The sequence below is a fragment of the Lytechinus variegatus genome, chromosome 7 (assembly GCF_018143015.1).
Source record: "Lytechinus variegatus isolate NC3 chromosome 7, Lvar_3.0, whole genome shotgun sequence".
Taxonomy (NCBI): Eukaryota; Metazoa; Echinodermata; class Echinoidea; order Temnopleuroida; family Toxopneustidae; genus Lytechinus; species Lytechinus variegatus.
The window spans coordinates 33,876,798-33,895,505 of record NC_054746.1 but is presented as its reverse complement, the minus strand read 5'-3'; the positions used below and the strand labels follow the sequence as shown (position 1 = coordinate 33,895,505).

Genomic DNA, 18,708 nt, shown 5'->3' with positions numbered 1-18,708 from the left:
CTTTTAGATATTAAATGACAATCTCATATCAGTTTCATTTAATTTGGTTCATTATTTTTGAAAATTATGAACAAAATATTAATTTCTAAGAGGGTTAATTGAAGTAAAATAAACTTTAAGCTTGAACTAGCAATCTGTATTTATACTGATCAAATAGACACCCCAAACAGTTCTCTCTTCTACTGCAGAAATAACTGAAATATAAAATGATGATAATAAAGTAATACTAATAATGATAGCGCTATAACAACAATGTTATAATTATTATTGATCATGATTAGCATCAACTGCAAAAAGATCAGAATATCAAAATAGTATAATTCCATGAACAATGTACTGTATATCCCTTGTGTAAAGCATTTGCAGTGTACCTGTACAGCCATTACACGTACCATTCAGCTACTAATACAGTAAATCAACTTTTAGATGAAATTCATTGAAATTCTGCCTTGTCTGACTGTCTTTGCATAATATTTGGCTTGAAACTTGCTGACAAAGCACAATCAAGCTTCATCTGCCAGGGTAATCCTTTCAATTCCTGTATCAGAAAATTGCTACTTTTTGAAAATTCCCAACATTTCTTGAAAATTCCCCATAAATTCCTGTTTATTCCAATAGAAAGTTTCCACCTCGGAAAGTTTGCAACCCTAATGTGATATATAATGCACAAGTCAAGTATACAAGTGTTCATAGAAATGATTGAAATCAGAAATAAGATTCCATTTCGTGGACCAGATCATTAAGATGGTTTTAAACAGGTGTCAGGGAAGCTTATATACTTAAAGTCTTGCAATTGGTTGTGCTGCTATTTGCTCTCTATGTAAGTTGTCGGCAAGTCAGGAAATTCAGGAAAAGAAAGGATTTTATCCTGTTAAGTGGGATTTTTTAAGGGGAAAATGAAACTATATGATTTTCCCCTTGAAATGGGATTATTTAAACTGGAAAGGATAATGATTTGTGGTATGTTTTTCTTTCAAAATTTAAAAGAAAAAAATAGAATTTTAGGCTTGCAAATGGTATAAAAAAAATGAAGAATAGGATTTTTTCACTTTATCTTTTTTTGCAGATCTGTTTTAGGTGTCTGTCATGAAATTAATGGTAAATGGATCTTATGAGGTTGGGCAGATAGTAAATCATATGATTTCTACAATGAATGTCCCATACTGCTATATAAGATGTGAAAGTACAAGTAAGATTACAAAGGTGCAGCCCATCATTAGTAGATATTTATACAGGGAGTTAACGTATACCATAATCAAATTGTCTTTCAATTTGGTGTTTGTCTTCAATTGTGGTGTTATTGAATATTTAATCTGGATGATGGGGAAGGTTGACATTTGCATAGAGCTATCAAGAGAATTTGGTCAATGTTCATCTCATGATATACTGTACAATCTACATGTATGTACAAATGTAAGTTAAATAAGATTATCCATGTACACTTTACCGATGTAAGTTTGTCAAATATCTGTCAAGATTAGTCAAGGGATATACTGCTTCAAGTTTTGTTGTAGTCTGTACGTTGCCCCGTCCTTTGGGCAGGGTTTTACATATTGTTTTTGAAGCACTTGCCCAGTCAGGCAATTAAATTTCTAAATAGTTGGAAAATGCTTGCCCCCCATCCTTCAAAATAATGTTTTACCACTTCTATAGAAAGTACTAAAGAAAATGAAGGAAAGAAGAAAACAGAACAGAAGGAAATAACAGTGAAGTAAAGATAGAATAAGGGAAAAGAATGAAAGAAAAAAAGCATGGAAGAAAAAAAGAAGAATGAAGGAATGAGAGAAAAAATGAAAAAAAGTAGAGGAAGGGAGCAAAGAAAATTTTAAGGAAAGAAAGAAAAAAGGGGAATAAAGAAAAAGAAGGAAAGTAATAAAAATAAACACAGAAAAGTATCAGGAAAGAAAGCTAGCAAAGATTTGAAATAAAGAAAGGTGGACAAAAAAGGGCAAGGAGCAATGATAGAAGGATGAAAAAAGAAGGATAGAAAGAAAGAGAGGAAGACAGCTCAAACTATAAACAAAAAAAATCCAATACTTTTACAAAAAAATCTTACTGATTTGTTTTTTAAGAAACATATTTAAAAATTCTTCTAAGAAATGAATAAAATTTCAAAGTGAAACATTGTAAAACAATAGATGAATTATCGCAGCATCACACACAGTTCGGATGACCACTGATGATTTAAAAACATTTTGTAATGGACTTCAATTTGTTATAATTGAATCATAATCAAGAAGAAAAAAAGATTCAAAGGGACCTAAGCTATTAGAACTTCGCTACGTTCTTGAAGTTGAGAAGAAACCCTAGGACGTGGCGCCAGCTTTGTTTGATATTCTTGAAAGATGTGAAATTTTCATGTGCGTGCTACTTCAGCGCCACGTTATTGTGCCAACTGAGCACAATAACGCAGCGCCAACTGATTCCCCTTTACACCAAAGCTACATCCATGTAGTTCTTGTCGCGTCAAAAAAAATAGCCATGACGCAGTGGGAACTGCTATGGCTTACTGAGATTCTGTGATTTTGGTGTGATTTTGGTAAAGCTGACAATGAGGGTGATCTTTATAATTACATCTTTATCACTCAATTGCTGCACATTTTATCAAAGATGCAATATTTGCAAAAATTATTATCTGTTTATTTTGTTACCATAGCAATGCAATGAATGAGTTTTCTATCCAAGCAAACTCTCAATTATCTCTAACCTTTGCAGATTTTCAAAATACATTATACAGTGTACATGTAAGATGTATGGTTTGGTGAAGTTTCCTTTGTTCAGAATCATGTAGTATGGTCTTGAATTCTCTCTACCATTTTTTTTTCTCATCAGAGTTAATTTGGCTGTTACGCACTATATTTAGATTTCTTTATCTAGATCTATTTCCTTTAATCAACCAAGTGGACATGTAAGTAAATAATAGTAACGAGCAGGATTTCTCCATTTGCTTGAATTTAGCAGGGCTCATAAGATTATAATCCTAAATTTATGTTGGAAAATGGTACCCCTCCTAGATGATGTGTAAATTGTATTTTGTGTATGGTTTCCCCTGCATGATTTGAATCTCTACAAATGTCTGTTCTCATCTCATCTTCCCTATTTAGAGATTCCAAGGCAAACTCAAACCCAGAGAGATGATGAACGATGAGACATAATCAATGTGATGTTATGGCAACGTACCTGAAGAGAATGCTGCTTTGATTGAGCAATCAGCAGACATCTTCTATTAAGCCATTCTTGCAAAAGGGATCTCGGCAAATAACAGAGAATAAAACTGAAGACAGGATTCAAACCTTTGTTGCAGTTGGGGACATGATGAAAAACCTGTAGCCATGGAAGTCTCACCGGACTTATCAAATTCGTGTAAGTATTCCTGCTACATTGAACTTCTTGCTATCTTGCACATTTTTACATACAGAGATACATGTACATGTAGTTGAGCATTCCTATTTTCTGCAAATATTTGTAAATTAACTGATGTGAATTCTTCTTACTCATTCAGTTTCTGTAAACTTTGAAGTGATAGATCATTGTTAAGATCATGTAATTTCTGGATAGTATTGCCAACAATGAAACAAAATTATTGGTTCATAAAGAAGAAAAAGATAACATAGGAGGAGGGGAGATAAGGGAGGAGAATAAAGGGTTCTAAAATGTTATAAAGAAAGTACATTGAATTTTTTAAAGCACAACAGAAAAACTTTAGCAATTAAGACTTCACTTCAAAAGTTCTGCTTTCCATTTTCACTAATTTATGAACTCAAAACTGCAATTCATTTGTGCAATTACAAATTACATTTACATGTACATGTAGATATAGTACGATGCATAGGTTTGATGTTCGAACCCTGGTCACTACTTTCAATTGGTGATAAAGTCTGGTCCCAGATGTATCTGATTAAAGTAGAAATATATTGAAAATCGTAAAAATGGAGAATCATATATCAAATTAAAGGAGAAAATAAGGAGAACATGATGGTGTACAAACATCATTTATCATGGAGACTGATGACACTCAGTTAATTGATAGTTTAATGTTCTCTCTCTGAATGCTTCAAACACGCAGAATTACGTCCGCGAAATCGAGGATTTTTTATGACGTCACTCTCTCTACGAGAGGCGTGATTTGCTCTCCCACGTGAAGCTCCACTTGCGTGCAAAACCTGTTGCGAGGGTACGTTTTCTCCACATTGTCACTGAACACTCGTTCCCGAAACAAAAGAAAACCCAGAATTTTATCTATATTGGATTTTCAAATTGATGATTTTGAAGATGAAGAGAATGATGATGAAGTGAACAACAAAGTGACGTAGTTGGAGGTAAATTGGGGGAATTACGCCGATGATGATGAGTCGGACAATTCAACTCGCAACACGATCATATGCCGATTCGCTACCAACTCATGCAGCTGCTAGTACAAGTGCTAGCTACACCGCGCGGGCCAAATTGAATTCATGAAAATAAATAACCACATCCAGACAGTGTTACCTCTTTCAAAATAAGAAGGAAAATAATGATATAACTGTACTTACAAAGAAGTGAATCACCTGCATAGCAGAGTGAGACTCATAGGCGCCGCTTTTCCGACGGCAACGGCGGCGGCGGCGGCGTCAACATTAAATCTTAACCTGAGGTTAAGTTTTTGAAATGACATCATAACTTAGAAAGTATATGGACCTAGTTCATGAAACGTGGCCATAAGGTTAATCAAGTATCACCAAACATCCTGCATGAGTTTCACGTCACATGACCAAGGTCAAAGGTCATTTAGGGTCAATGAACTTTGGCCAATTTGGGTTTATTTGTTGAATTACAATCAAAACTTTAAAAGTTTTTGGATCTGATTCATGAAACTTAGACATAATAGTAATCAAGTATCACTGAACATCCTGTGCAAGTTTCAGGTCACATGATCAAGGTCAAAGGTCATTTAGGGTCAATGAACTTTGGCCGAATTGGGGGTATTTGTTGAATTACCATCATAACTTTGAAAGTATGTTGGTCTAGTTCATAAAACTCGGTCATAACAGTAATCTAGTATCACTGAACATCCTGTGCGCATTTTAGGTCACATGACCAAGGTCAAAGGTCAATGAACTTTGGCCATAATGGGGGTATCTGTTGAATTACCATCATAACTTTGCAAGTTTATTGATCTGACTTTTGAAACTTGGACATAAGAGTAATCAAGTATCACTGAATATCCTGTGCATGATTCAGGTCACATGATCAAGGTCGAAGGTCATGTGAGGTCAATGAACTTTGGCCACATTGGGGTATTTGTTGAATTACCATCCATATCTGTAAGTGTATTGGTCTAGTTCATAAAACGTGGAAATAAGAGTAACCAAGTATCACTGAACATCTTGTGTGAATTATAGTAGTTTTCAAAGTCAGCGCTGCTGCTATGTTGAACTGCGTGATGCAGGTGAGACGGCCAGAGGCATTCCACTTGTCATGAATTCAATTTGGCCCGCGCGGTGTAGCTAGCACTTGTACTAGCAGCTGCATGAGTTGGTAGTGAATCGGCATATGATCGTGTTGCAAGTTGAATTGTCTGACTCATCATCATTGGCGTAATTCCCCCAATTTACCTCCAACTACGTCACTTTGTTATTCCCTTCATCATCATTCTCTTCATCTTCAAAATCATCAATTTGAAAATCCAAATCTAGATAAAATTCTGGGTTTTCTTTCATTTCGTGATTGAGGTATTCAGTGACAGTGTGGAGAAAACATACCCACGCAACAGGTCTTGCATGCAAGTGGAGCTTCACGTGGGAGAGCCAATCACGCCTCTCGTACAGACAGTGACGTCATCAAATTCGAGTCAATTCAGAGACCGATGCGAGGCATATTTCGGAGAGGCATTTTAGCGTTATTTAATCGGCGATTTTCACCATGTATTATTTTCATTATTTTTGAATGGCCCACTGATAATCCCCACATCATTATCTTTCCATTGATATATAATAAGACCACATTCATAATCAATATATTTCTCCTTTAATAATACACATGACCTGTAAATTGAACTTTTCAAGATATTCCATTGCATTGCATACAAAATTGTTGAATAGCATTCCACAAATTATGAGCCAAAATCATGTTCTACATGTACTTTGCCATCATTCGAAGGAAAAATCACACATGTACTTGTATGTAGAAGGTACATTTTTTATTCTATATATTTTCAATCATTTCATTTTACATCGTTCCTTGACAATTCTCACTTTGTTTTCTCTTCAGGAACTTTTTTCCTTCTCATGTTTTCTCTAGTGTTTTTAATGTGCATGTACATGTAGGTTTTGATCATTAGGAAGATGGGAAATCCCCAAGTAAGCCTCTGTGTTTTTTTTTTCACATAAACTGTAGGCTACCCATTATCCATTGAAAATATATAAATCACATTCCTTTTTCAATATATATTTTTTCTGTCTTTTGAAATGTTGGATGGAAAGCAAATAAATGAACGAAATGATTTAGATGCATTCATTGGACAGTTTCATCACTCTTTAGTACTGATTGTGCAAAGGCTTAAAATATCAATCTTTATAAAGATTGATATTTTAAGCCTTTAAAGAGGATTTGGTACATGAGATGGAGACCAAGTATTGGCATCCCTATGCTCATATGAAGATATATGCTGGTATGTTCATGTACATGTACACCTCTTGAAGATTTCCTTTTTCAGCGGGACTACAAGTCTGCTAATAAGGGTGACCAGATTTTGAGAGTTAAAAAAACGGGACACTTTGAGGCCAGATGTTAATGAATTTGAATTAAACCTCCCTAGGCTGCTGCCCCTATTTTCAAATTATTTGATAAGATTGAATTAAAATACTTAAGTATGTGATCTAAAATAAGTTTGCACAGATGTGAACATTAATTTTGTGATAACATAAGTTTACTTTATTCATCATCAGTTTTTTTGTCTCGCCTGTAAAGCAGAGTGAGTCTATAGGCGCAGCTTTTCCGATGGCGGTGGCGTCAACTTAACTGAAGGTTAAGTTTTTGAAATGACAGCATAACTTAGAAAGTATATGGACCTACATGTAGTTCATGAAACTTGGATATAAGGTTAATCAAGTATTACTGAACATCCTGCTAGTTTCAGGTCACATGACCAAGGTCAAAGGTCATTTAGGGTCAATGAGCTAATATACCATGTTGGGGGATTCAAGATCAAAATCTTAACCTAAGGTTAAGTTTTTAAAATTTTGTCATTACTTAAAAAGTATATGGACCTAGGTCATGAAACTTGGCCATAAGAGTAATCAAGTATTACTTGAACATCCTTCCTGAGTTTCAAGTCACATGACTAAGGTCAAAGGTCATTTAGGGTCAATGAACTTTGACCATGTGGGGGGTATTTGTTGAATTACCATCATAACTTTGAAAGTTTATGGATCTGATTCATATATTTTAGAGGCCGTTCTCATTAGGCTTTCTAAAACTAGTGTACTGGAAACCGATTCAGGAAACAAGTTTGGAAGTTCGCTTTGCTAGTATTTCCACTTGATCATACGAAAGTGGTTTTCAAAATCGCTTCATGTAAAGTGATCTTGTTGCTATGGAAACGATTTCAGTGGGGTGACATGTGACCCCTATGAATACAGCTTATACTTGTAAATAGTCAACACAAATATAATAATAGTAATATGTCCCAATTCAGCTGAAAAATCATGTCATAAATTGTTTGTATGCAAGATTTTTTGGTGTTTTTATGTAGAATTTAAAAAAATCAATTATTACTAATAAAAATTAATCAATTGAATAAATTGTTCAGAGTGTTAGAATATCATTCTACTCGTGAACTTCAAGCTTTAGAATGAGACCAAAATGAAGTCTCTAGCCCCCTGTATACCAAAGTTATTCATGTTTGAAATATGAAATGTGACTTTCCCGTAGATTTTGTGTGTACCGCTGCCCCCCTCCCCCTCAACCACCCTCACCATTTTTTGTCTCACCTGCGAAGCAGAGTGAGACTATATGTCATAACTTAGAAAGTATATGGACCTAGTTAATAAAACTTGGCCATAAGGTTAATCAAGTATTACTGAACATTCTATTAGAGTTTCATGTCACATGATCAAGGTCAAAGGTCATTTAGGGTCAATGAACTTAGACCATGTTGGAGGGATCAGCATCGAAATCTTAACCTGAGGTTAAGTTTTTGAAATGTCATCATAACTTAGAAAATATATGGACCTAGTTCATGAAACTTGGACATAAGGTTAATCAAGTATCACTGAACATCCTGCATGAGTTTCACGTCACATGACCAAGGTCAAAGGTCATTTAGGGTCAATGAACTTTGGCCGAACTGGGGATATCTGTTGAATTCCCATCATAACTTTGAAAGTTTATGGATCTGATTCATGAAACTTGGACATAATAGTAATCAAGCATCACTGAACATTTTGTGCAAGTTTCAGATCTCATGATTAAGGTCAAAGGTCATTTAGGGTCAATGAACTTTGGCCGAATCGGGGGTATCTGTTGAATTACCATCATAACTTTGAAAGTTTATTGGTCTAGTACATTAAACTTGGACATTAGAGTAATCAAGTATCTCTGAACATCCTGTGCGCGTTTCAGGTCACATGACCAAGGTCAAAGGTCAATGAACTTTGGCCGAATTGGGTGTACCTGTTGAATTACCATCATAACTTTGAAAGTTTATGGATCTGATTCATGAAACTTGTACGTAAGAGTAATCAAGTATCACTGAACATCCTGTTCGAGTTTCATGTCACATGATCAAGGTCAAAGGTCATGTAAGGTCAATGAACTTTGGCCATGTTGGGGTTTTTTGTTGAATAACCATCATATCTCTGTAAGTTTATTGGTCTAGTTCATAAAAAGTGGACATAAGAGTAACCATGTATCACTGAACATCTTGTGCGAGTTAGAGTAGTATTCAAAGTCAGCACTGCTGCTATATTGAACCGCGTGATGCAGGTGAGACGGCCAGAGGCATTCCACTTGTTCTATCAATTGTGGTGTTGCGAATCTGTACGTGCTACTGCGCTTTTTTTAGACATGGTAGAGTATATATTTAGCTTTAAAATGATACCAATTTCATGACAATATATCTCTCCATTCAATTGAGATATGGTATGTTAAACTAAATGAAAATGGAATACAAAACCACCTGTTTATGGGGCGAGTTCAAGAAGCATATATATTTTAATGATTGATTGAAATAAATTTTGAATTTTTGAATCGAATTTAAAAAAAATTGTTTTATTTCAAATCAGATCGTAGGTCAATCGTAATGTGTGTGGTGGTCTTAATAATATGTACCATTATCCACAGTGTGAATTATCATTACTCAGTCATATGAATCTTTCACATGACTTGTATTTGATTTCAAACTTTGAAAATAAATAATCTGTTGATGTGGGAAACATTTATATAAAAAAATAACAAGGTCCATATCCCAGCTGTGAATTTAGAGAAAAAAAACTACATTGTACATAGAAATTTACATGTACATATAACTTTCTTTGTACTATGGCCATACTTTTTGTTTCTAGAAACATGGTGTTCAAATATCTTCATTTCATACTCCTGGATATTTCACTCTTTGAGAACCAATATTTTATTGTTCTGGCAACGATATTGTTTCAGGATGTGCATCACTGGAAATGACTGAATATTTCTTGGTATTGGATTTCCTGTGCATATATTTACCATAATCAAAACATTACTTACAAATTAAAGGAGTAGATATTTGGAAGATATTTGGTGATCATTGTGGTTACATGTAGAATCAATGACTCAACATAAATGTATTGTTTTTTAATAGTTTAATCGTCTCAGTAATTTGAAACCAAAAATGGAAATGAATTTAGATTGAATGGAGTTGTACATGATGCTAAAATGATGACTAGTGGAAGGTTAAGTGTATGCCACTCACTGAACATGGTCAAGTTTCAAGATTATGGCATGAAATCTTGGTTCCAGTATCATTTTGTTTGTGGAGCTGGTATTAACCCTTTAGCGCTGATGTTGAGATGTTGCGCGCAAAGGTCAACTCAGACCATGTTTGGGGAATCAACATAGGAATCTAAACTTTGGGTTAAGTTGTTAAAATGTCATCATAACTTAGAATATAATGCACCTACATGTACATGTAGTTCATGAAACTTGGACAAAATCAAGTATTACTTAACACCTAAACCTGTTTGAGTTTCAGGTCACAATATTAAGATCAAAGGTATTCATTGAATTGCCATCATAACTGAATGTTTGTGGATCTAGTTGATGAAAATTGGACATGTGAGTAACCAACTATCAGTGAACATCGTGCACGAGTGTCAGGTCGCATGACCAAGGTCGAAGGTCATTTATGGTCAATGTCTTTGGCCATTTTGGGGGTATTTGTTAGTTTGCCATCATAACTTTTAAAGTTTATGGTCCATATAGATCGAGTTTATGAAATTTGGACAGAGGGGTAATCAAACTTGTCACTGATCATCTTGCACTTGTAAGTCTAATGTCATATATGGTCAATGTACTTATGTAGTACTAAATAGTATTTTAGTTTTTAGCTCATCTGGCCCTTTGGGCCAGATGAGCTAAATGCCGTGATGTGGTGTTCGTTGTCTGTCATCTGTCGTCCGTCCATAATTTAAAAATGCTTCTTCTTCGTCATTTCAAGTCCGATTTAAATTCTGTTTGCTTTATATTTATTTTTTTCGTCTTTATTTAACAGGGTAGCCCCATCAGTAGTTACAGTACTGTAATACTATGAGGCCCTGCATAACATAAAATACGAAAGATCAGTACAAAATAATATGGATGCTACTTGTCAACGAGCAATAATAGAAAACTAATATTTACAACATAATTTATGATTTAAATACAATAAATGATTGTCTTTGGTTAAGTTATGGTCAACGAAAATATAAAAAACAAAACAGTTCATTTTAAGGCTACTACCAAAATAAAGTGTAAGAAAATAAAAGACATTCGGTAATGAATAGTATCAATCAGAATAGGATAAGTGTGATTGTATGCAATGTGTAGTTGATTATTATATTGATTGCACTAGGTGGGGGATTCAAACATTTTACACAGAATTTGAAACTATTAAATATATGCACATTTTTCAAAATTAGCAAAAAATGCTTCTCCTTCTTTATTTGTTGACTGATTTTGATTTTTTTTTGCTTCCTTCTAGTAGAGCATCATGACGTTCACCCAATTTCTACACAGAATTTTGAAATTTTTACTAGAAAAATTGTTATGCTAATTTATGCAATATTTATTCATAAATCACAGAAAATGCCTTTTCTTCTTTATTTGTTGACCAATTTTAATTGTTTTTCTTCCATCTGGTAGAGCTACATTAGGGTCACCAAATTTCCAAACACAGAATTTTGAAATTTTGGCTTGAAAATTATCCATACTAATTTATGAACAATTTATTCATAAATCACAAAAAAGCTATTTCTCTTCATCTACTGATCAATGTCAATTTTGTTTGCTTTATATGATACATGTAGCCCTGGATGGGGATACAAAATTTCAACACAGAATATTTAAACTCATTAGATATGCTAATTTATGTATAATTTTTGTTGACTGATTTTGATTTTTTGTGGGGGTTTCGTCTGAGAGCTACATGAGGTTCACCAAGGTTCTACACAGAATTTATAAATTTTGACCAGAAAATTATTAATGTCATAAATTCATACAAAATTTATTCATAAATTACAAAAAAATGCTTACTACATGTATGTCATTTCTTTGTCGATTTCAATTCTGTTTCCTCATTTTATGTCACCAATAATAATAATTCACCATAGTGTCAACTGGGTAGAAATTAAAAATTGTGTTGCGAGATGCCGGATGAGCTCCACTTAATTGATAGTATTGTGAATAATTACTCTATAGTTGTTTTCAAATTCAGAACTGGTGCTACATGTACAGTATATTGAATCTTGTAAGGCAAGACTGTCAGAGGTTTATAAATTACTTGTTCACTTTCAGTGATTTTTAGTGTTATCGGTAGTTATTACAAAAACTCTTGAAAATGCATCTCCATTTGTGTATTATTACTATTTTCATTACAATTCTCAATAATACTTTGTCCACTGTAATTCATGATAGTACAAAGGTCATTCTATACAGCCTGGGATAAAGTCCCAAATTCTAATTTCCAGCTATATATATCCAGTACATAAAGATAACTGGACAGGGTTTATTAACTCTTAACATGCCACGCACACTACTAAGCCAATGCCACAGTGCTAATCCGATGCTAATCCCCTGTGCCAGCCACAAAACCCCCCTGTGCCACATTGATTTTGGGATCGCGAGTCGTATTCACTCCTTCCAATAGTCATGATTACAATTGCTTGTAACTCTCTAACGATTAGTTTATCCACAAAATATTGTGTAGTAAAGTTGTAGGAAATTTCATACTCCTTATAATGATGTCCTCATTATATGGATTGGTTATTATCTTTACTGCTAAAATATGAGTTGTATCAAGTAGTTCCATTTTGTGGAGTGTTTTGTATGGATCAAAAACCTAGGTCTCTTCCCTCTCAGAGGCGGAGCCATATCTTGTAAAAAATGTAGAAATACTCGAAAAAGTTGAATGTAAACCGCGTGAGTATGTTTATCTGTCAGAAAGCAGAGTTCACACTGCACACAATAGTGCTAATAACGGCGTGCGTGCGATGCGCAATACAATGCAAAACGGCGTAACAATGATTGTTATTCCGAATGTGCGCAGTCATGCACGAAGCAGGCGAGGGTAGGAAACAATGCAAGCACAAAGCAATCAATAGTAGGCGTGCGAGCACGAGTGTGGCATGTTATAGTAGGATACGTAGCGTGCACGAAGCACTCAATGAGTTAAAGTGTAATTTGAAGATGTTTGGTTAGTGATTGTATTTATCTCACAGAAATATTCAAGAGGCTTAGATATCATAACAAAATGTTTGAAATTAACTGTCACTTTTTATTTTACATGGTTTGCCTTCAACAATTTATTTGTTAAAACTGTTGTGTACATATACATATAGTATATACATGTAGAACATGAACATGGTGGAATTCGGGAGGATAGAGAATCCTTTGGAAAATGTTATTTTTCTATTTTATTATTGTTATTTTTTTTTGGGGGGGAGGGGGAAATGTGATTTCTTGGGTTACAACAAAAATCTGATTACAGTACCACACTCACATGCAAATAAAAGCAAATTTCAATATCAACAAAATTGTGCATAAAACTTAAATCCCATTTTGCTATTACATGTAAATATTGCATTGTCTTACATACATATGTTTTTGAAGCCCATTTTTGGTATTTAAAGAGGCTCTCCAGCAAAATGTATTTAAGTTTCACCATACATTCCAATCTTACAAAATTGTAGTGGCTATCAAATCCTTTCCAGCTGTCGATTAATTATGTAAAAAATGATTTTTTTAAAATGAATATTTAGCACCATCTTTTGATTATGTTTTCATTCAATCCCAAAGGATATTTAAGCACTTACTATCTTACAAATTTCATAATATCAGAAAGATACATACTGCATGACACACAAGGAATATGAGATCAATACGACAATTTTGAAGTACCTATGAAAAATCATTATTCACAGTTAAACAGAAGAATACAAACTTGTCAAAGACTTCAGTGTTCAACAGAAAAATGTGGTTTAATGAAAAAAAATAAATTCTATTCATGAATCTGATCAATGCAGGTTGATTTTTCTAGAAAAAAAAAGTACAAGAGTACAGAAATTAAAGCCTGCAGCCGCTTTGGAAAAAAAATGCAGACATCGTTGAAACCTTTTGTTACGTCACATGTCTTTTGTGTACGTGCGCATGCAGTGTTTATGCCTTGCCTCCTATTTTTTTTTCTTTCTTTGTTTAAAATATACAAACTACATATTGACATGGGATTTCACTACTGGTATTGTACAAATTAGGGACTCCTCGTACATGTATGTGCACAGTACACATAAAAATAGAGTATTATTGTGTCCTTTTCCAAACAGTTGATCACTAGTTCCCCTCTTCTAGTCGATACCACACACAGGCAAGTACTTCAGTGTAGTAAAATTTTATAGTTACATGTATGAATTTATTTTTGATTTAGGAATATAGACAGTATTTCAAGTTGGATTAGCAGCAGTAAGACAGCACCTGTATATGAATTAAGTGTGCATACATGTAGCCATGTACATGTACTGTCATGCAGATCGTTATTTTATTTGATCTTGCAGATAATATAGCCTACTGGTAGAATAAGTACAGCGTGTACTTTTTAGTATTTTTTCTTATAATCCATTAATAATTGTGGGTGATTAATCTGATATTTTCTTCAAAAAGTGGTCAAATGAATATTTTTAAAAAGCATGTTTACTATTCAAATATAATTGAAGTCGTAGACTAGAGACTGACTTTTCCACATCATGCATATACCTGTAATTTTGAAGTGGTAAAACTTATTTAGTGGGAATCTGTTCAGTGTAACTGTGAACTCTCCGTGTGATCTTGGTAGCAATGTTTACGTGATTATCCTGTGAATCAGTGGACTGTGGTTTTAAAGGAGATATATATTGATTATGAATATGGCATTATTATATATCAGTGGATATGTAATGATGTGGGGATTATCATTTGGTCATTCAAAAATAACGAAAATAATACATAAAATGCCTCTCCGAAATATGCCTTGCATCGGTCTCTGAATTGACTCGAATTTGATGACGTGCATGAGTGTACGAGAGATTGGCTCTCCCACGTCACGCTCTACTTGCATGCAAAACCTGATGTGAGGTTACGTATTCTCCACACTGTCACTGAATACTTCGATCACGAAATGAAAGAAAACCCACAAGTTTACCTAGATTTGGATTTTCAAATTGATGATTGTGAAGATGAAGAGAATGATGAAATTTCTAGCTCTAGAACAACAAAGTGACATGGATGGAGGTAAATTAGGGGAATTATGCCGGTGATGATGAGTCGGACAATTTACATGTAACTTGCATGTCGATTCGCTACCAACTCATGCTCTGCTAGCTGCACCATGGGTCAATTACGTGAAAATGAATTCCAGCATGACCACATCCATACAGTCTCTTCCCTCTATCAACAAAAGAATGAGAAGGAAAATAATGATGTAACTACTTACAAAAAAGTGAATATATCCGAACCTGAAAGCAAATTAACTAACGAATAGCAGCAGATGATATGCACCGACGATGTACTTCACGTGGCTGGGATAGATTGAGATAAATCAGAATTAGATATAAAAGATCATCCGTCTAGCTCGCATGCGATTGTAAACAAACCATCACAAACACGGGGCTAGCTTGCTCGCCTTGCTGATTGTTTACAATCGCATGTGAGCTACATGTAGGCGGATGATCTTTTATATCTAATTTTAATTTACCTCAGTTTTTTGCTTCAAGAAAGGTTTTATCCTAATCTAAAAAATAATACCAGGTGTTACTATATTTTTATATAGAAAAATAATTCCCCGAGTTTCGGAATTTTGTCAAAATAATCACTTTTTTGTTCTAGAGCTAGAAATTTCATCATCATTCTCTTCATCTTCGAAATCATCAATTTGAAAATCCAAATCTAGGTAAACTTGTGGGTTTTCTTTCATTTCGTGATCAAAGTATTCAGTGACAGTGTGGAGAACACGTACCCTCGCAACAGGTTTTGCATGCAAGTGGAGCTTGACGTGGGAGAGCCAATCACGTCTCGTACACTCATGCACGTCATAAAAAATCCCTGATTTTGCGGAAGTAATTCTGCATGTGAAGCATTCAGAGAGAGAACTTTATAAAGCTATCAATTAACTGAGTTTTATCGGTCTCCATGATAAATGATTTACACCATCGTGTTCTCATTTTCTCCTTTGATTTGATATATAATTCTCAATTTTTAGGATTTGCAATATATTTCTACTTTAAGATAATTTTGCAATGTGTACCAGTTCTCGAGTGACTGTAAATGATGGAAGATCTACAGTCGCACATGAAGCGATCTTCACCTGGGGGAGTTTCTTATTGTCTGCCAAGTTGTTCTTAGATCTGAAAACTTTCCTTCGCTTTGATTAAATAGCTGAGAACATATTTGTGATTGTTTCTATCTTATGGTAAACTGCTGGATAAAATATCTGATATACCGGTAAAGTTCTTTCATGAAATGCTCCCCTGGATGTATATAGTGTTGAATGCTACAATTAAAAAAAAATGAACATGTAGGGTTCACATTGTACATTTGTCCCTACTTCTCAATGCAGAGTTTGTTTCCATAGCAACTGAACTACATGTACATGTATATGTACCCATCTGGTTGAGAAGCGCTGCTGTAATTGACTACTGTGCTGTAATGTACATGTAGATTAAAAATACAATGCCCATCTGAATAATAAGATGATGTGAACATTTTGTTCCAAACCAACAGTAATTGTGATGTCTTTCTACAGTTTTGTGTATTTCTATGTTGTTTTCTAGCTAATGAACCATTGTTATACATCTACGTATCTCTTGATTCTCTTCAATGGGTTATAGATGTGGCAGGGGCTGTTTCTACTATCTTGATAACCTTTAAAATCATTTTTTTTAAAGCTATTGATGAAGTGAGTGATTCATGTACAGTCATTGTACATGCTTTGTCTTTTCAACCCAACTCAATTCTGGTTCCTTTTTAAAGTGCTCCCAACACCAACGGTTGAGCTCCTTATTTTCAGCCTAAATTCCTGTTTCAGAGCATCACCAATTTAGAAAACGATAGAAATTCACATTTTTTCCTGTTCCGGAGACCCTTGAATTTGTGATTTCTTGTTCCATTGCCCGCTCAGACTCAGTGCAGCCCAATGGCAAATTGCCATTGGCTGCGTGAATTCAATAGATACATGTACATGTGTAGCTAGCTCAGCACAGCAATTCGGAGTACATGTATGCTGATTGGTTCATCACACAAAAAACGTCATGACCAACCATATTGCAACACTGAAACAGTATTTTTGCCATTCCAGAGCATTGCATTTTAGCAATCGTTGATACTAGAACAGTTCCGAAGACCCCCATTTTAAGACCAACGTTTACATGTAGTTTCAGAACCCCTGATTTCGTTTTTGGTGCGGCACATACATGTAGGTATAATTTTATAATTTGAGTACCACCCCCTTCCCCCCGGCAACCAATCAGATTTCATGATTTCCGAAGCTTTTAACTGCTAGTGCAAATTTGTTATAGCAAGGTTTGTGAAACAGTTCTCTGTACTTGGAATACAAATAGTCATGATACCAAATTGCATTTTTTTCTCAGCAATATAGTTTTCACTTTGTTCTTTAAACAGACTCCACCAAGACCACAATGCAACTTGTCCAGTCCCCTCTGGCTTCAAAGCTCAAAGAACCTATGCACATCCATGGACCTACCACCAACAGTGTTATCGTTGCCTGGACAACCAGCCAGCCCTGGCCATCCAGTCCTTCCCCATCATCCCCATCCACAACATCATCAACCTCTTCCTCATGGAGGTCAGGAAACAGCCCTTCCTATTCCCTCCAAGCCACTGATCCAGGGACATCTAAGGTAGACCATGTGGTATCCTCCACCAAGATCCTGTGTGCCGTGTGTGGGGATCAAGCCACAGGACGTTATTTCGGTGCTCAAATCTGCGAAGCATGCAAGGTTTGTGTCTGAGTTTTTCAATTCTTGAACAATGCATTTACAAGTTTCCTCAATGATTCATGAATTGGTCTTTAGTTTTTCATATGTTGTTTTAAAGCATGGATGCATACTAATTCTATGTGTTTTATAAGTATGCACATGAGAAATATGTGCTTACTTATCCTTACTTCAGTATGGACTGCTAAGAGAGGCATGGTTGCTTCTAGACAGCCTCAAGGGAACCACAACACGACTATGATGGTCTGGCAGGTGCGGTATCCGCGAGCCTAAAGAAACAACCATGTCTAAAATATCAAAGCAGTCCCTATATATTTTATGAACTGAATTAAACGTTAGATCTAGGTCTAGATCTAGAGTAGATCAAAAACAAATTAAGCCTAGATCTAGTAAGCCTACTCCAGGCTAACTCCAAACGGTTACATGTAGGTCTTTAATATCAAAGCAGTAAAATTTAGGAACCGAATTGGAGTCATGTAAGTCTAAATTCTTCAAAACAGTCTAGATCTATGTCAGATTTAAGATTAAACATTAAGTCTATATCTATAGTCTAATCTAATCAACATCAGATCTAACGTGTCGTTAGATCTAACGTAGATCTAACGACATCGTTGTCGTTTAACAAAACGTCCCCAGGCTAAATTAACTTATCTTTTTAACTGAACTCACCTGCTTCATCAAGGCTTGATGATTGATACATCCGTTATGTCCTAAATAAGTTTCCTTTAGTCTTCTTTCCAATAATGTCTTTATTTCTTAACCAAAATAGAACAAGCAAAAGTATAGGATCGGTATCGTTCCATCGACATGTCATATCCGTTGCATGCTCCTGCGCAATAAGAACGTAAATGCGCGCATTGTCTAAAATTTTTAATTCAATTGTGCGGATATTTATGGTATCCGCAATCACCGCAGAAAGCAACATTTTGCACGCAATCAAATTGGGATACATGTATCAGTCAAATTTAACTATGCCTGTTGTGAAGGGGCGGATCAGGGGGCAAGGGGCAGAAATCTTCTA

At 34.9% G+C, this 18,708-nt stretch overlaps 1 protein-coding gene across 3 annotated transcripts in view; it reads left to right on the top strand.

Moving 5' to 3' along the window:
• LOC121419081 overlaps positions 1-18,708 on the top strand; it is a 58,025-nt gene that overhangs the window by 19,867 nt on the left and 19,450 nt on the right. For all 3 annotated transcript variants that reach the window (XM_041613378.1, XM_041613377.1, XM_041613379.1), the window contains exons 2-3: positions 3,105-3,363; positions 17,353-17,690. In XM_041613378.1, coding sequence (XP_041469312.1) covers positions 3,333-3,363; positions 17,353-17,690 — 369 coding nt within the window. In that variant the 5' untranslated portion in view covers positions 3,105-3,332. The remainder of the gene's footprint in view (positions 1-3,104; positions 3,364-17,352; positions 17,691-18,708) is intronic.